Source organism: Anticarsia gemmatalis, chromosome 9, assembly GCF_050436995.1.
Source record: "Anticarsia gemmatalis isolate Benzon Research Colony breed Stoneville strain chromosome 9, ilAntGemm2 primary, whole genome shotgun sequence".
Lineage (NCBI taxonomy): Eukaryota > Metazoa > Arthropoda > Insecta > Lepidoptera > Erebidae > Anticarsia > Anticarsia gemmatalis.
Window position 1 is genome coordinate 5,504,922 of NC_134753.1, and position 15,341 is coordinate 5,520,262.

General features: G+C 33.6%; 2 protein-coding genes and 1 long non-coding RNA gene across 4 annotated transcripts; 2 read left to right on the forward strand and 1 right to left on the reverse strand.

Annotated features, from left to right (window-relative positions):
* Nucleotides 1-245: 245 nt before the first annotated feature.
* LOC142975246 (uncharacterized) lies at nt 246-4,120 on the forward strand. The gene is made up of 6 exons (XM_076117982.1): nt 246-366; nt 1,513-1,653; nt 1,933-2,127; nt 2,626-2,850; nt 3,453-3,639; nt 3,941-4,120. The coding sequence occupies exons 1-6, from the start codon at nt 246-248 to the stop codon at nt 4,035-4,037; spliced, it is 966 nt and encodes a 321-aa protein (XP_075974097.1). The 3' UTR covers nt 4,038-4,120.
* A 2,987-nt stretch (nt 4,121-7,107) lies between these two features.
* On the reverse strand, nt 7,108-10,156 carry LOC142975200 (uncharacterized). 2 transcript variants are annotated; one of them, XM_076117912.1, is made up of 4 exons: nt 10,085-10,156; nt 8,417-8,560; nt 7,765-7,896; nt 7,108-7,329 (listed from the first exon to the last, which is right to left on the reverse strand). In XM_076117912.1, exons 2-4 carry the CDS (start codon nt 8,546-8,548, stop codon nt 7,165-7,167), a joined length of 429 nt encoding a protein of 142 aa, XP_075974027.1. In that variant the 5' UTR covers nt 8,549-8,560; nt 10,085-10,156; the 3' UTR covers nt 7,108-7,164. The 2 variants fall into 2 exon arrangements, with proteins under 2 accessions (XP_075974027.1, XP_075974026.1); XM_076117911.1 differs by lacking the exon at nt 10,085-10,156 and adding an exon at nt 8,861-8,977.
* Nucleotides 10,157-13,217: 3,061 nt separating this feature from the next.
* Nucleotides 13,218-14,148, forward strand: LOC142975220 (uncharacterized). Its single transcript, XR_012959603.1, has 2 exons — nt 13,218-13,285; nt 13,913-14,148. It is a non-coding gene; the product is annotated as an uncharacterized LOC142975220 (long non-coding RNA).
* The last annotated feature ends 1,193 nt before the right edge of the window (nt 14,149-15,341 follow it).

A 15,341-nucleotide genomic window follows, 5' to 3' on the forward strand; every position in this document is an offset into this window, starting at 1 on the left:
TTCGCTGTTCTTTTTTCTTCTAACTATGATTTAGCTATACAAAGTATCAAAATAGTCAAAAAAACCAAATGATATTATATGTATAGACTAGATATCCAAGCAAAGTCTGACAAGTTTATTTAATCGCATACAAAACCAAGATGTAAATAGAGTTTTATCAGTGCGTATAGTATTGTTCAGGACCTCATAAATAAATGAATTCTCACTGTTATAAAAAAAATGTTACAATTAATTATGTTGAATGAATGTGTGTCGTAGATGTCGTGTACAGTGGCTTCGTATACCACGAGAATATAAAAGGATGGATCAAACCATTTAAGCTGGTTACTACCTGGGATAAAGCAGCCGAGAGATGTTACTCTGCAGGTAAGAAATACGAACTTTGTATATAACTTATTTTTAAGTAAGCATTGTTAACAAGTGGCAAAAAATATTTTAGAGTAATTTGAAAAAAGGACATTTTAATAGCATGCGATTTTCCTAAATATTTTTCCCGGTGTTACTGGAGAACGCTAGAACTGATTACAAAAAAAATAAGTGAAATATTGGTTTGTAGTCAAAAGTTGTGTTCGATTAACCATGGGACCTAGATTTTATGCCCAGTTACTCTGTTAGTGGTTCTTTTTCTACGAAAGCAACGCAATGCGAAGTTTTTTAATGCACTTGACATAACATACTTCGAGCAAAGTCTTTTATAGATTTAAATACTATTAGCTCCTGTTTATTGTATTAGCAAACCCTGAATAAACAGTTTGTGTGAGTTTGCTTTAGTAAAATATGTAGTAGGCGCTTCAATATTCTTTGTACGCTTAACCAAATACCGTGGCGCGTGCTATTCAAGATTGTTCTTCTTCACTATACGAGTAGGTTTAAACGAATTTTAGCTACTATTTTTAAAGATATTAAGTTAGCTCTTAAATGTAAAGAGACTGACTAGGTTTCTTTTATTGTTCATGTTCATCGTTTATTGGTCAGCATCCGACTATTTTAGAATAGTAATATTTCGTATAGACGTGAGTGACACTGAGAACCAATTTTTGTTTTTAAGTTGTTAGAAAATGATTACTTTTAAGTAATTTAGCGGTACATGTAAATATTGTCTTAGTGGCCTGCAGTACATTTGTGCTCAATCATGCAATAGCCGGTATTATAGTTGCCTCTGTATTTGTACTAATATATTAATTATTGCTAATGAAATCACTCTCTCTCTCTTATCGTATGGTTAGTGGTCAACCTAGTGCAAAGTTGCTCAAGCCGCCCGAAGGCCTTTGACGTGGCTTAACGACTGTTATCTTGATCGACAACAACCGTGTCCGACATTTTACGTGCCCTCCGAAGCACGGGGACGCCCAGTACAAATACCACTATGCGGTCACCCATCTATGGAATGACCGCGCCAACGGTTGCTTCACCCACTGATCGTTTATCGACCGGTGAGCGCAACTGGCTATGGGCGCCTCATATGAAATCACTATTTTTGACGACGCTATATCTAAACGTCTGTGTTCACAGGTGCAATAATGGCATCTCCGATTGACAAGCCGATGTTAAGTGCGATGAAATCAATTATTCTTGATCAAAGGGATCAGTCCCAGTATTTCTTTATCGGGATGAACTCCAAGTTTGCGCCTGAACAGTTTGTGTCCCAAGAAGGTTTGTATTACATATTTATGCAACATTAGATTCATGATACCGGAGAGTAAATAGGTACCATTGTTACAAGTAAAATGTCGCGTATTATATTGGCTTTGAATTAATTATTGCTCAAATAAGATCGATATGAAACGCTTGAAAAAAAAATATTTCTCTGGCAATCCAAATTTACTATGGCCAAAAATTAAATTCAACAAGATCGCTAAAAAATAAATTAAAGAACCGGTATGATATACCAGTCCATTTGGGTTGGGCCAATAATGTTTTGAATGTTTTCAGGTATTAAACTAGAAGACTTGCCCGAGACGGCTATGATAACTAGACTCGAGTCTCTCCATGGAAGGTGTCTTAGTATGAATCTCACTAATATACGCGTTGAGCCGTGTTCTCACCGACTGGCTTACATGTGTTACAAACGAAAGCAACATCTCGAGGAGAACAGAGAACCGAATGAATGCGGCACTTATGATGACGGTAAATATAGAATTATTATTTATGCAGCTAACATTGTCTTGTTACATAAAACTTTTTTTCTCTCTTTTTGGGTTTATCTAGAACTATAAATTATAATCTGATAAATGGTGCTGGCCAAAATAAATAACGTGTGTTTGTTAATTGTATGTGTACGACTCTGTTTACCGATATACAGTTTACAATTATCTGATTAATAGATTTCTTAGTTCTTTATATCCCAGAAACAAACTATTTAAACAACATGCAAGTAATGAAAAAGTTAAATCATATACCGAAATTATAAGCATTTAATACGTTATTACATCAATAAAAGATCTGAGCCATTTTGAAATGTCTATAACATTTATTTTACTTAGTAAGTTCTATGCTTGACTACTTAGAAGTTACCTACAAAGAGAGATTTCAGAAGTAAACGGTTTCTGAGATGTTTTATTAAGTTTTCGGGACGGAACGACGTATAGTTTTACAATAAAATTAGACAAATCGTTTCTTTTTCAGAGTACAAGTTAAATGAGACGACGGGTAGCTGTTATAAGTACCATATGGAGCTGAAGACTTGGGATGAAGCAAACATTATCTGTGCGCGTGAAGGCGCATACTTGGCCATTATTAATGACGAAGAGGAAGCTAAGTTGCATACCGCCAAAATAGTTGACAAGCAATACGATCTGTATGTTGGTCTACGAGACTTGGAACTTGATAACAATTGGATGAGTATCCATGGTAAGAATTACTGCAAGTATTTGGAAAATTTAGGGGTGGTGAGTTGGTGGGATGCTTGAAAGTTGACACTTTTTAAAATTTATAAGGTCCTGGCGTTCAGTCTACGAATTTTTTGTGAACTCCAATTATATCAGTTTCATAGCCCACAGAAAAATCGCTTGTGCGGTTTTGTGGGATAGGACAGGTCAGCCTAGCCTTTCTTCCAACTATGTTAGAGACGTCTTTCAGGCTCCCCGTATGCAGCTGTATGCCAGTATTTTACATGGAGCGACTGCCTATCGGACCTCAACAAAGTATTTGCCTGGGTTATGACACGATATACTTAGTGAAGACTGATTGTCAGACTTCCAAGCTTCTGACCACTGTTTTATCCGACAATCATTTAGACAGTTGGGATGCACTACTTAACGTGCCTTCCGAAACACAGAGGAACTCGATACGTAGAATATGGTCACCTATCCACACGACAACCCCGGCAAGCGTAGTTTAACCTCAGAGATCGATCCGTGCGGCTGTGGTTACTTAGCCCCAAGCTCCTATTATAAGTTTTAATTCATATACCTATTTCATAATACGTAATAAGTAATCTTGACTATTTTCAGGCCAGCCAGTCGAGCAGCTTTACAACTCATGGTGGCAGGGTGCGAAGCGTGTGGTGCCGCCACGTCACTGCGGCTACCTGGACACGTATACCGGCCAGCTGGATGACTCCGATTGTAGCAGCAAATTATCTTTTGTCTGCGAAAAAAATCCTGCAGTTGTTCGGTTTCCGCCCAGACAGACAAACATGTATGTATAATTTTATTATAGATTAGTTTCCATAATTAAAACAAAAAAGAATTGGCAGTCAGGTGAAGATAAAATTTCTTTTTGCTTTACCATATACATGTATGATTAATAAACAAAAAACACCTAGATTGAGAGGGTCGATATCCTTCTGGTTCATAATATTTGCTTTTGCAATAAAAAAAGGGTGGTTTCAAAGAGATTTAGATTTTTTGAGCCTGGTTGTTTTTGGCATGCAGTAGTATAACCTTAATAAAAATAAGTGTTTCTTTTAATATGTTATTATAAGTATTATTTTTCACAGGCCCCAAGTAGAATTTGCTCAGGAGACCTTTACGCCGTCAACCACATATGCACTCTCACAGTCACTCGGTCTACATGTTCCAGGAGAGCTTTTATAGTAATAGCTAAGAGCCCGGTGGTTGTTTTTGGCAACTGTTGCGTCTGATCATTAGTCAGTAATAACATTTGTATGTTCAATAAAGTATTATAAGAAGACGAAAGTTGTTTTATTGTGAAGGCATTTTTTTCTTTTCTTTATTTGGTTTTTAGTAGTACCTACCTTTGGACCTGCTAGTGCCTGGATTTTAATTTATTTATAAGGGTGGATTCGGCAAAATAATAAATCAGTTGTCTGCTCGATTTGATATAATTTGTCAATAATTTTAGCATATATTATTTAACATAATGCATAGTAAATCCATTTATGTATGATTGATTAATATTAATGGAAATATTTTTCTTTATTCATTTTGTCCAATAATTTTTACTTCGATGGTACTACACGCCATATTGCAGTGGTTACCATAAAAGTGAGATTTAAACATCCACACTCCGAACAAGTGCATTCCACCATAATATCTCCTCAATTGATCTTCAAAATCTATATTAAATGTATAGTGACCCTGGAAACATGACAAGAATTTAGCTTAGGTTTTTTAAAATCTGTCTATGAATCTCTTTGTAGCAAATGGTAATCGAGCAAACTGTAGCGCGATTCTGTACAGTCGGTACTATCAAGTCCTAAGAGTTTGACATTTAAAATGCACTTCAAAAATTGTTCCTGCGACACCCGCTAGAGGCGCTGATCAGATTTTTATACGAAATAATTCGATAACTAGTGGTAGAGAATCGCGGTAGAATGTCAAACTCTCGATCGAAAGTACCGACTGTACAGAATAGTACTACTGTTTGAGCGATGCAAACAAAAACAATCGAAATATAATGCTGTAGCTAAGTAGTGTAAGAGGACAGTCGGGATCGTATTGAGCAACCTGATAGGTATATATTTTTTTCGAAGATATTTAAATGATGTTGAAAGCTAGATTGACGAGCTCTGTGATGAACTAGCAGTGTCGATTGTGATCTTTTCATTTAGACACAGGCGTGAAAAAGGCGACAAACAATTCACTTGCAGTTAATTAATTTAAAATAGAAACATACTTTTTTAATGATACAGTTACTCGTGATGTTAAACAGACCTTGCATTAGTGGTCTCATGAATAAGTTCTCACACGGTTTATTTATTTGCAGACGAAACATTTCGTTGCCATTTGACATCGTTATCACTTTTCCCTGAAAGAAAAAATATTTTACTATCACCACACGTGCTTTCATTATTGAAAAATAAATACTTAATTCTAAAATAAGAAATACAACAGCAGGATCGACCGGAAGCCTAGTTTCATTATGGTGGTGGCGAGAAAACCAAATGAAAGTTTCGTTTCGTCATACAAAAATTAAGCTCACCTAAATTTAGTTAAAATAGTTTCCTTACTTCAACTTATTTTTATACTTAAATCGTTTTAAATTAAAGGTTAAAATTTTTAATATACAGCTTAAAAGTTGAATCAAAACTTCAATTATTATTCCTTTAAATATATTCTATAAGGTCGGGGAAAAAGTCTTTTCGCATTATAGTAGGTATGTATGAACATAAAATATTTTCTCTACACAAAAATATTTGGGTACCTCATGAGCTCACTGAACGAAACCTAATGAACCGTGTATTTTATTACAAGTCCATACATACTTTAATGCGAAAAGACTTTTTCGCCGACCTAATATATTCAGTATTTTAATCATCTTACTTTAGTGGGTGACATGTTCTCCGTCATGTCGAAATCGTACTTGATTGTAGACTTGCCAAGAATTTCCATCGTAAACACCCCACAGTCCTTTTTCATAGGACCTTTGCAAGGTTCCACTCTTGTTACTGTTAGGTCGAATTGGCCCTGTGACAAATTACTTTTAACGAATGAAATAATTTCTAAATATAGACACTGAACTGAATATTGTTATATTTTTAAGTCTGTCTTTCGGATCAAGTTGATACTAGGCAAAAGGTGTAGATGTTTTATATCTAGATATTATTCATTTTTTTAAAGAAGGACTGTAACTGTTACAGAGAACTATTTATTAATAGAGTATTTTATACAATTACAACGTTATCCTGAATTCTAAAGTCGGATTTGAATTTGAAAAAAAAAATACTCACGTAATTCTTCGGCTTTTCTGATAGTACCCCAAGAGAAAATGTAATAAAAAATATAATTTTATATTTGTTACACATGACTTTTTAACAATTTTTCACAGGAAACCGTCGTCATAAAATGGCGACTGTGTGGCGACCCTTCCGAATTATAGTAGGTTATGAGACACCTATTAAATATTATTATTTTGATTATACATTTGTACATATCTATAATACAAAGTAAAGCGTTGTAAACGCTGTAATTATGACCATTTTATTTTTATCTACTTTTTACGCACAAAGTACAGTACAATGTTTATTTATAGCTACTATTTTCTACGCACTAATTTACATGACACTTAGGGGATTGATACTCATCTATTTTATTCTAATTTTAAACGGCAATTAAAGCAAATCATGCATTTTAGATTTTACTTCGGTTTCTTTGATGTACAGCGCTGATTATACTGGCTGTGTTCACAAACTATTTGTTGTTGTCATGTAACGTGAAAGTTTTAAACGAAAAATGAAATCTAACATTCTAGGTTTAGCTTCTCTTATTAACCTATTGACCGCCACGGTCGGCTATACTCGACGAATCGGAACTGCTCACGAAGCTATATTTTTGTCGAAATTTGCCGACGAGAGCGTCGTGAGCACTTTCTGAATTGTCGAGTATAGCCGATCATGGCGGTCAAAGGGTTAAAGACATACTACTCCTCAAGTCAGGTGCGTAGTACTTGTAGCCGGCGGTCATGTATGACAAGATGTTTGGATGTGAATGAGGCAAGGGAAGTTTGTTAGGATCGTAACACGTGGCGTTCTTTGGTCTTTGCCGACGGGAAAAGGCGTGATTTTATGTACGTATGTTGTACACATAAAATCATACATCAAACGAAGCAAGCTTATCGTAGTGAAATGTAAATTTCCACTTTTAAAGGTAATTACAAAATAAATAGAACGAAAAAGAAATAAAAACGTTTATTGGTCTAGTATTTTTCACAAAACATTCAATCTTATATTTGTTAGAAAACGTGCTAGTACTTTTAAAAGTGTTATATTTTTTTCTTAGCATTGACAACCATTTGGAAAATGCCACACGTAAAATTGCAGTCGTCGTTATAAAATAGTGCTTTGTAAGTCCAATCACCGAACATGAAGCTGGCACCGTGGTAGTTCTTCATTATGTCTTCCAAATTCAGTGAAAACGAATAAATGCCCTGGAAAATAAAAACACCTTTTTAATTGTAGCTTTGTTGGACTACAAAATATTATTATTACTCAGACGTACTTTTCTCTGATAGGTGAAGAGAAATATGGTTATTAGAAGATTTTCTCGATAAATGTTATTGGACCCTGTTTATATTAATATCCTTCACTAACTATCGATGTAAACAATGATTCCAGCAAAGGCTCCTTGAACTTAAATATTTGGCAAGCGTTATTAACTAACCTATGAGCTTAATTGAAATTGAAATTAACTTTGATTGAAAGTGGGCCTTGGCTAAGCAATCGACTATACTGAAACACAAATGTGGCATGCTTAGGACTAAATCTAGCATCTAGAAATATTGTGTTTTTGGAGAGTTAGAACAATATCTTCTTTATGCGCCAGGACAAGGTACTCAAGAATTTTGAAAATAGCTGTTACTCACTTTTGTTATATTGCAGTCATCCGTCATTTTAACAAGCACCTTCATCAGAGGAGCAAAGAATATGTGGTCGCACATCCTAGCTACACTTATCTTTATAACCTCCTTGTTATCCACCCAACCGAGGATTTTGACCTGAAAAATATTTTTTACATTTTCATCAACTATTTACTATATACAATGATGAAGAAAATTGATAAATCATCAACGTATTCGAACCTAAGTTTAGAATCTTAAGTTTTACTTGTGGAAATAGTGTTAAAATTGAATATAATAATTGTTCAATTGCGTAAAATTTGGTAACTAAACGTGTGGTAAACATAATAAATAGATACGAGACATCTATTACCATTTGCGCTTGTACTCGTATATGTGTGCTTGTATTGTAGGTAGTTATGAGTGGCTTTTGCGAATTCATAAACTATGGTCATTATTGTACGATTATATTTGTTTTTGACGAAAGTATTTTCCTCATTTTTTTCGACTGTATCATTAATTATATTAATACTGTATACTATACTGTATTGACTAATGTTGAATATTTATATTGTCCAATCTAATGGTCAGTACCTATTTATGTTTAAAATTAGTTTAGTGATTGAAATAGTAGTGATAATAAATACGACATTTGTATTTTAAAGTCCCTATGCCTTACTTTGATAGAATTTAAGGTTTCGGGCACTGTCAAATTACATGATATACTTGACTTTCCAGTGACGAGAATCGTAGTATTGGCACAATCCTTGCGTTTGGGTCCCTTACAAACTTTGGCTTCTTTCAGCACCATATCATACTGGCCCTGAAAAAGAACAGCAAAATATTAATGGATTTATCTCCAGCTATTTATTAATTTACTAGGATTAGGGATTAGGATTATTTCAGCTTAAACCAAAGGTAGTTTTTACTTCTCATATAAGGAAAAGTTTGTGAAATTATTAATTATTATTATTGATGTATATCAGTTCTGGGTTCGATTCCCAAATTGTGTACTTATTAGAAATTCATATCTTACATTATTTTTAATGTAATTATATTGTTGCCTTTAGAGATGTCACTGATAGAAAAAATATATTGAAGGATAATAATAAATTATACTTACATAGTTAATAACACCGCTAAGTACATCACATGAAGTACACAGAACAATAAATATCATTGCATATTTGTTCATTATGATATATCATTACTCCAATACATATCACACTAACTAAAATATGTTCATAATAAAATACATTTGCTATTAGTTATGGATGATATTCTACGTATCGTAACAGTTACGATATTTTTTTCCTATTACAGCCGACTAGGTCTAAGGTCAAATCTCTCCTTGGTTTGGGAGGAGACTCCCCCCACGAATGGGGCAATTATGCGTAAAAAAATTTACTGATCAATAGGTAGTGCCTTGGAATGCTTGTCTTATCTAGATAATTAACAATTCTGAGTATTGTCAAAATAAAGTAATCTTGCCAAAGGCCATCTTCAGCTGCATAAGGCTGTGGGTAACTGACGTGCTGTATTTGTTTTTATACCTCTGCCAGCCATTCTCTCCATACAAGGCTCTCTAGTTGTTTGACAGTTACTAGTCTTACATGCACCCCTTGTCACAGTAGGATATAAAATAAACCTATTATTATTATGTACGCCTGTTTCATATCTCGGGACTACAGAGTACCGGACATTTGGATGCCGTGCGTGGGGCCGAAGCCAACACGTAGAGGCCCTTTTTAGACGGCTTTAATCTTTCAATATTTATGGTGACACAATCCGGTCATTATTCCTGTTTACGATATAAAATGCACCCAAGGACTGTGTGGAACTTTGGCAAAGCTAGTGAGAAAAAACTACTTGGTCTATTGGGATGGGGTGTTCATGGACTAGAAACCAGTGGATCTATGGGGACTATGGCGCCTGCCGATAACAATGTTGAAAACATTTAGGTATTATTATTAAGAAGGCTCATAACACTAAGCATTACTCTATATTTTATAACTTATATTACTAATAACTTTCTCACGAATCAGTAATCGCACTTATTAGATTTACGGGAAAATCTTTTCAGTAGTTATTATGCCTACAGTTTTCTCACGGAATTACACGGTCTGAAGTCTTTGTTTCATATAATAATATAATAAAGTTATTGTAATAATATTGTGCCGTTACACGTGTATCACAACCGCCACTTGTTAGAAATAAAAGATAAAAGATTATTAAAATTCAGTCACTTAGTAATAATTTTGAGTTTGATGCACTTGATACAGTTTTTTAGAAATATTGGTAACTACTTTCAATTTATTAAAAAAGTAGTATATTAGTTGGTACTTACTCGCAACCGTCACATTGGTATAATTTTATTTTAAAACTGTGGAGGTACCGTATAATACCGTCCATCCTAATTACTTTTAGATATATTTTGATAAAAACGAATATAATGTCCATCCGAATGTTATGGATGGTTTAATTCAAACATAATCAATGTTTGAATAATATCTATTGTGACTCATGTATTCCCATTCATAGTACTAAGTATTATTATCAATTACAGCTATGAATGATGGGAGAACTTGATGCTTTCAGGCGATCGCAGTTATTAGTCATGCACAAGATTTTCAGGGCTAAGTCGTTGTTCAACTGTAGGACATCTTGATATTTTCATACATTTTTTAAGACCGATCTTGTGGTACAAATGTTGCTAGGAACCGTTTCTTTATTTAATTGATGAAAGCAATAGTAGACTCAGTACATAATTATCTTGAGGTAATAATATTTCACGTTTACCAAGATTAATCGAGCTATAAGCCTATGTTTAAGTCTATGTAATTAAGTAAATAATCAGTCAAAATTGCTGTAGCATTTGACTCTATAAATCGGGTTGTTTTCAAATTATCACAACCTTCATGGTCAGTTCAATATTTTCACAGAATTTTCTGAACGTACAAAATTCTGTCAGAAGTATCGTATAGTCATATTATGACTTGCGATGACATGTTATATCAAAAATAAACTGTTGAATATTTGAGGTCATAATGTATTCACATTCGTTGCTTTAAATGCTTCTTGTTTTAAAAGTAACTGAAATAGTAGCAGAAATTATCTGTTTAGGGTTAGTAATGGCTGCCGGGGGTCTTTGGGCCGGTACGACATCAGCCATGAGACCCAAGTATCGAGACGAACAGACCCTCATAGGTGGCACGATATGGAGTCAGATCATTATACCTATTGGCCTGCTAATGTCAAAAATCATTGAAGAACCCCTCAATATTGTACTGAACGGATTTTATTTGCTTTCTGGGATTATACTCCTGATTTCCACAGCGATTGTTCTGGTATGTTGAGCGTTTTACCTCGGACCTTAGTTATTTTTTTTCGGAAATTTGAGATATCAATTATGCGACAGAACCTTTCTTATGAATAACTCCGTTTACTAGGGAAATAAAACTTTATGAATAATAATATTGAATAGGTTTCGGTTTCATCATGAATTGGCCATAGTTAAACAGAAACGATCCAACCCACACAGACGTAGTTTCGAGATATTTAACTTTAAAGTTCAGATCGTATTCCGTCATTGATTCTCCACTTTAATTTTGGGGACTAACTCAGGACTATAACTTCATGGCGGGTTTGAATTTTACTTGGATTGTTTTCGTGATATTAAAATTTTAACTTCAAGGAGTGTTTTAATAGTGTGGGTTGGATCCTTTCCGTTTAACTATGGCCAATTATTGTTTTGTAATCATATGTGGTACGTGCACATCAAAAGGTTTTAGTTGCTACACATCAGATAAATCTACTTTGGCTACGTATCTACTGTAGCCTTCACTAAGGTGATTTCTGTCTTAGCCCAAGTCGTCAATTTGAGGAATAGTTTTATAAGAATTAGCCCTGGAATTTTGTACTTTTACCTTTCATAGTACGTAAATTAAATCTATATTGCAGATAGTACGAGAATGTAGAACAGTAAAATTGCATTCAATGAACCCAATCCAGGGAAGTAACGTAACTATCAGTCGTACTTATGACAGAGTGTACTTTGGCATGGGACTCTTACTTCTCGTGACAGGACTGCTCAAGAGCTGCGTATTCATTCTCACTCTATTTTTATTGTGATATTATTTCTTTGATAAGTGTACTTTACTAAATAAATTGTACGATTCATTTCTGTGTTTTAGTTTTCTTGGTGGAGTTTAAACTGTTTGAAATGTTTTGCTTGTTTATTTATTTATAATAAAGTTTTTGTTGAAATTATGTGTATTTTATTTTGCTGAAGCCTTTTAGTTTCACATACATTATTAAAGGAATAATAAATGAATAAATGCGTAGTGATATCATATTCACTAAAGGGGTAATGTAAAAGGTGGTAACTAGGTTATCGGAACTACATGTTTAGATTTCTATTTAAAGAGTTCAATGCATAATGTGAAGGGTTTTTGGAAAGAGCAACTTAAGATTTATGTATTTTTAGGACGGGAAATTATAATTTGAACATATGTATATGATAAGCCCTGACATATTCTATACACGCAAGTGCCGCCGTGTAAAATCTTCCTGGAATCCTAGGAATAACGCTGAACTATCTTTAAAACAGTAGGTTACAAAGTAGGTTTTACAATACACCCGGAAGACGGACCAGATGGCTTCACTACAATAGGCCTATAACCATAATAGGCCGTAACAGGTTGTCAATATTACATTGTCCATTATATTAAGTCACTCAGAATTATCTATGACTAAGTATACAAAGGCATATATTTACAATTCTTAGCAACATATTCATACATTACAATTCGTGTTTATTCAACATAAGACGGAAAGAATAAACTAGTTGTGTCACACTAACTGAGTAATATAAAATATCGCTTTCCTAATTATCACGAACTATAACTAAATACAAATTTATTCATTTTAGTATTTATTTATCCAGAAATTCACAACATTACAGATTATTCCAATTTGTTGTACATTAAAAGTACTAAATAAATATATTAATATAATGATAGCTGCCATTTTAGGTACCACGTTAACATAATTTCACGATTAGGTTTTCTCACGAGCGACTGTTCCATGATATTTAGCCAAAAAACCACGTAGGAAACGTACGAAAATATCAGTTTACATTTACTTATTTATTTATCATTACGCTAATTTTTCGTGTCCAAGAATTCTACATAAGAAGCTTTTCTTATTACGTCTTCTTTTAGGTATTGCCTTTTTGCTGTAAATGTTTACTCTCTGATGTTTCTTTTTCATTTACTTCTCGAAGAATCGCATAATCCTTTTTAAAATATCTGTATTATCTACTAAAATGTAATTTGCTCAAATGTTCTCTTTTATTTCAATGTTTTTGATAGAGGTAAGTCAGGAGGAGTTATCGCAATGTTATTAATCGCCTCGCTTTGTAGTATAACGTCGGCCTATAGCTGACAGTCTATATAAAGTATTCATCGTTACACTATTCATTTTTTAGTATTAGATTGTGATGTGTGCAGGATTCATGTGCAGATAATACAAAGATGCCTTTTGGATTGTAAGTACATATAGCTTTTTACGTTTTTTAAAATAATATGTAACTGTTTATTAAGCATTTGGTCTTAACAAATGTATGATTTGTTCAGATATTTTTTCATTTTTGGAAACATTGTTAGTTAAAATAAATTTGACTGCTAGATCCATCTTAATATATTTTTTTGTAGTTTTTCGTTTTGTAGTACTATAATGTGACACTGTCTTTTAATTTTAATGATTTTTGGCAACTGTTCTGTTCTAGTTTCACAAAATTAGAGTGCAATAATCAAATTACAATTAATTAAGTTTCAGTTATGTACAGCTTTAATTTGTTTATTTTAAATACTTTCTGCTAAATCTTATTTTTTATAACTGCTCGTTTGGAGCAGTGTTTGACGTGGTCACCTCGCCGCAATAACCGTACAGCCCCGTGTGGTGGGTTCGAATCCCAGTCGTGGCAAATATTTATTTAACGAGCACGAGTATCTGTTTCAAGCCTATTTGTACATTTATCTAAACACTTTCTTCTTTATTTCGTCAGTATAGAAGGATGTATATAATTTATCTAGATACCTTAGCACAAGTTCTGCTTTATTTGGAATCAGATGATCATGTGTGAGTTGTCTAATGATTTTCATTATTATTTCAGTATATTAATCACGGGAATATTGGCGTTCGGTGCATATTGGACGACGAAGTACCTAATGAATATGCCTGAACCCACGAGTACCACGGTATTCCTCACCACCACCACACCAATGCCCGGTTTCTAAACAACACACCACGCACAATCCCAACCCGCCATGAGTATAAAGTAGCAATAAATATGTACTTGGTTTTATGTTAAGGTTATTTTACATTTTATAATAAATAATTTGAAAATTCTAGTGTTGTTTTTTTTGTGTCATTTATAAATACGTCTAGCGGCTTGTCTCGGCTTAGACTGGGTTAACAGGTTTAAACTTATCGTTTTATACACTATAACTTGGAACAGAAAACACTATGTATTGGTGAAAATCTGTGCTGCATATTTTGTTTATGACGAATAGACATATAGATACTAGAATAGGGATTTTGTTTGATATGATGTGATAGTGAAGTACTGAGAACAAAATTTCAATAAAAATGAAAATCCTGAGGTTATTAATTTTTTGAATTGCTTTTAAAATAATGGGCATAAACAGAAATCTAATGATGTTATTAATCAACATTTTATCAGAATCTAATTTCTTACCTTTCCTAACACAATCACGACCGATTGAGTTCTTCCGTGAACGTGTTCCTGCCTTGTGGTATCGTCACAGCCATTTTTTAATCTCGTATTTTTGTAAAATTAGGTGCCAATATATCTATCCACAGATAGTTTAATATCTTAGTGCTATATCTACTCGTATTTATAACCCGTATTTTTCGGATAAAAGAATGCAACAAATCGGATCTTGTTGTTGTAATGATTCTTTGTCCGAAATTTCTCTTTAAAAGATCAAAATAATAATATGTTACTGATCTTATACAAGAAACAATGGAAATATTGTTTTTACTTAAATCCGACACACCTTATAGCATTACCGAAAACATGCATTCCGTAGTGAAATAAATAAACACACGAAACAGTTTTATTGTGGAAAATTCACGATAAATTTGTCTTTTCTTTGCAATCTTCAGTGAGGAGGGATAGTTAAATCTTTTAAGAAAATGGTGTTGACTGGATTGTTAGTAAAATATACATTCATCAATAATATAATAACCGTGTTAAAGAAACGTATTTTCGAAGTAATGTGTGTATTAGAGATTATTATCACTTGATATAACAGTGAGGGAAAATATTGTGAAAAAACTCTGTGTGACTGGGAGTCATTTGCCTTATTAATTATATGTCGGCTTTAGCCAGTCTGGTTCATTGGGAGCCTATGGCTATACCTATGGCCACGTTCACTAGTGGGGATGTAATGGGTTCAATTTATCTCTTAGCTCTTGGCCCTAAATTTGTGCCAATCCGTTTATTGTTGTAGTAGTCGACCATTTTCAATAAGCAATCTTTAAAATAATTATTTAATCTTTAAAATCATGACAATAAG

Coding starts and splice junctions, on each gene's coding strand:
- LOC142975246 (XM_076117982.1), top strand. CDS start 246: ATGTGTGTCGTAGATGTCGTGTACAGTGGCTTCGTATACCACGAGAAT. Junction 1,654..1,932: donor ACAGTTTGTGTCCCAAGAAG/GTTTGTATTACA, acceptor GAATGTTTTCAG/GTATTAAACTAGAAGACTTG. Junction 2,128..2,625: donor ATGCGGCACTTATGATGACG/GTAAATATAGAA, acceptor TTTCTTTTTCAG/AGTACAAGTTAAATGAGACG.
- LOC142975200 (XM_076117911.1), bottom strand. CDS start 8,932: ATGAACAAATATGCAATGATATTTATTGTTCTGTGTACTTCATGTGAT. Junction 8,561..8,860: donor TTAGCGGTGTTATTAACTAT/GTAAGTATAATT, acceptor GTTCTTTTTCAG/GGCCAGTATGATATGGTGCT. Junction 7,897..8,416: donor AAACCTTAAATTCTATCAAA/GTAAGGCATAGG, acceptor AATATTTTTCAG/GTCAAAATCCTCGGTTGGGT.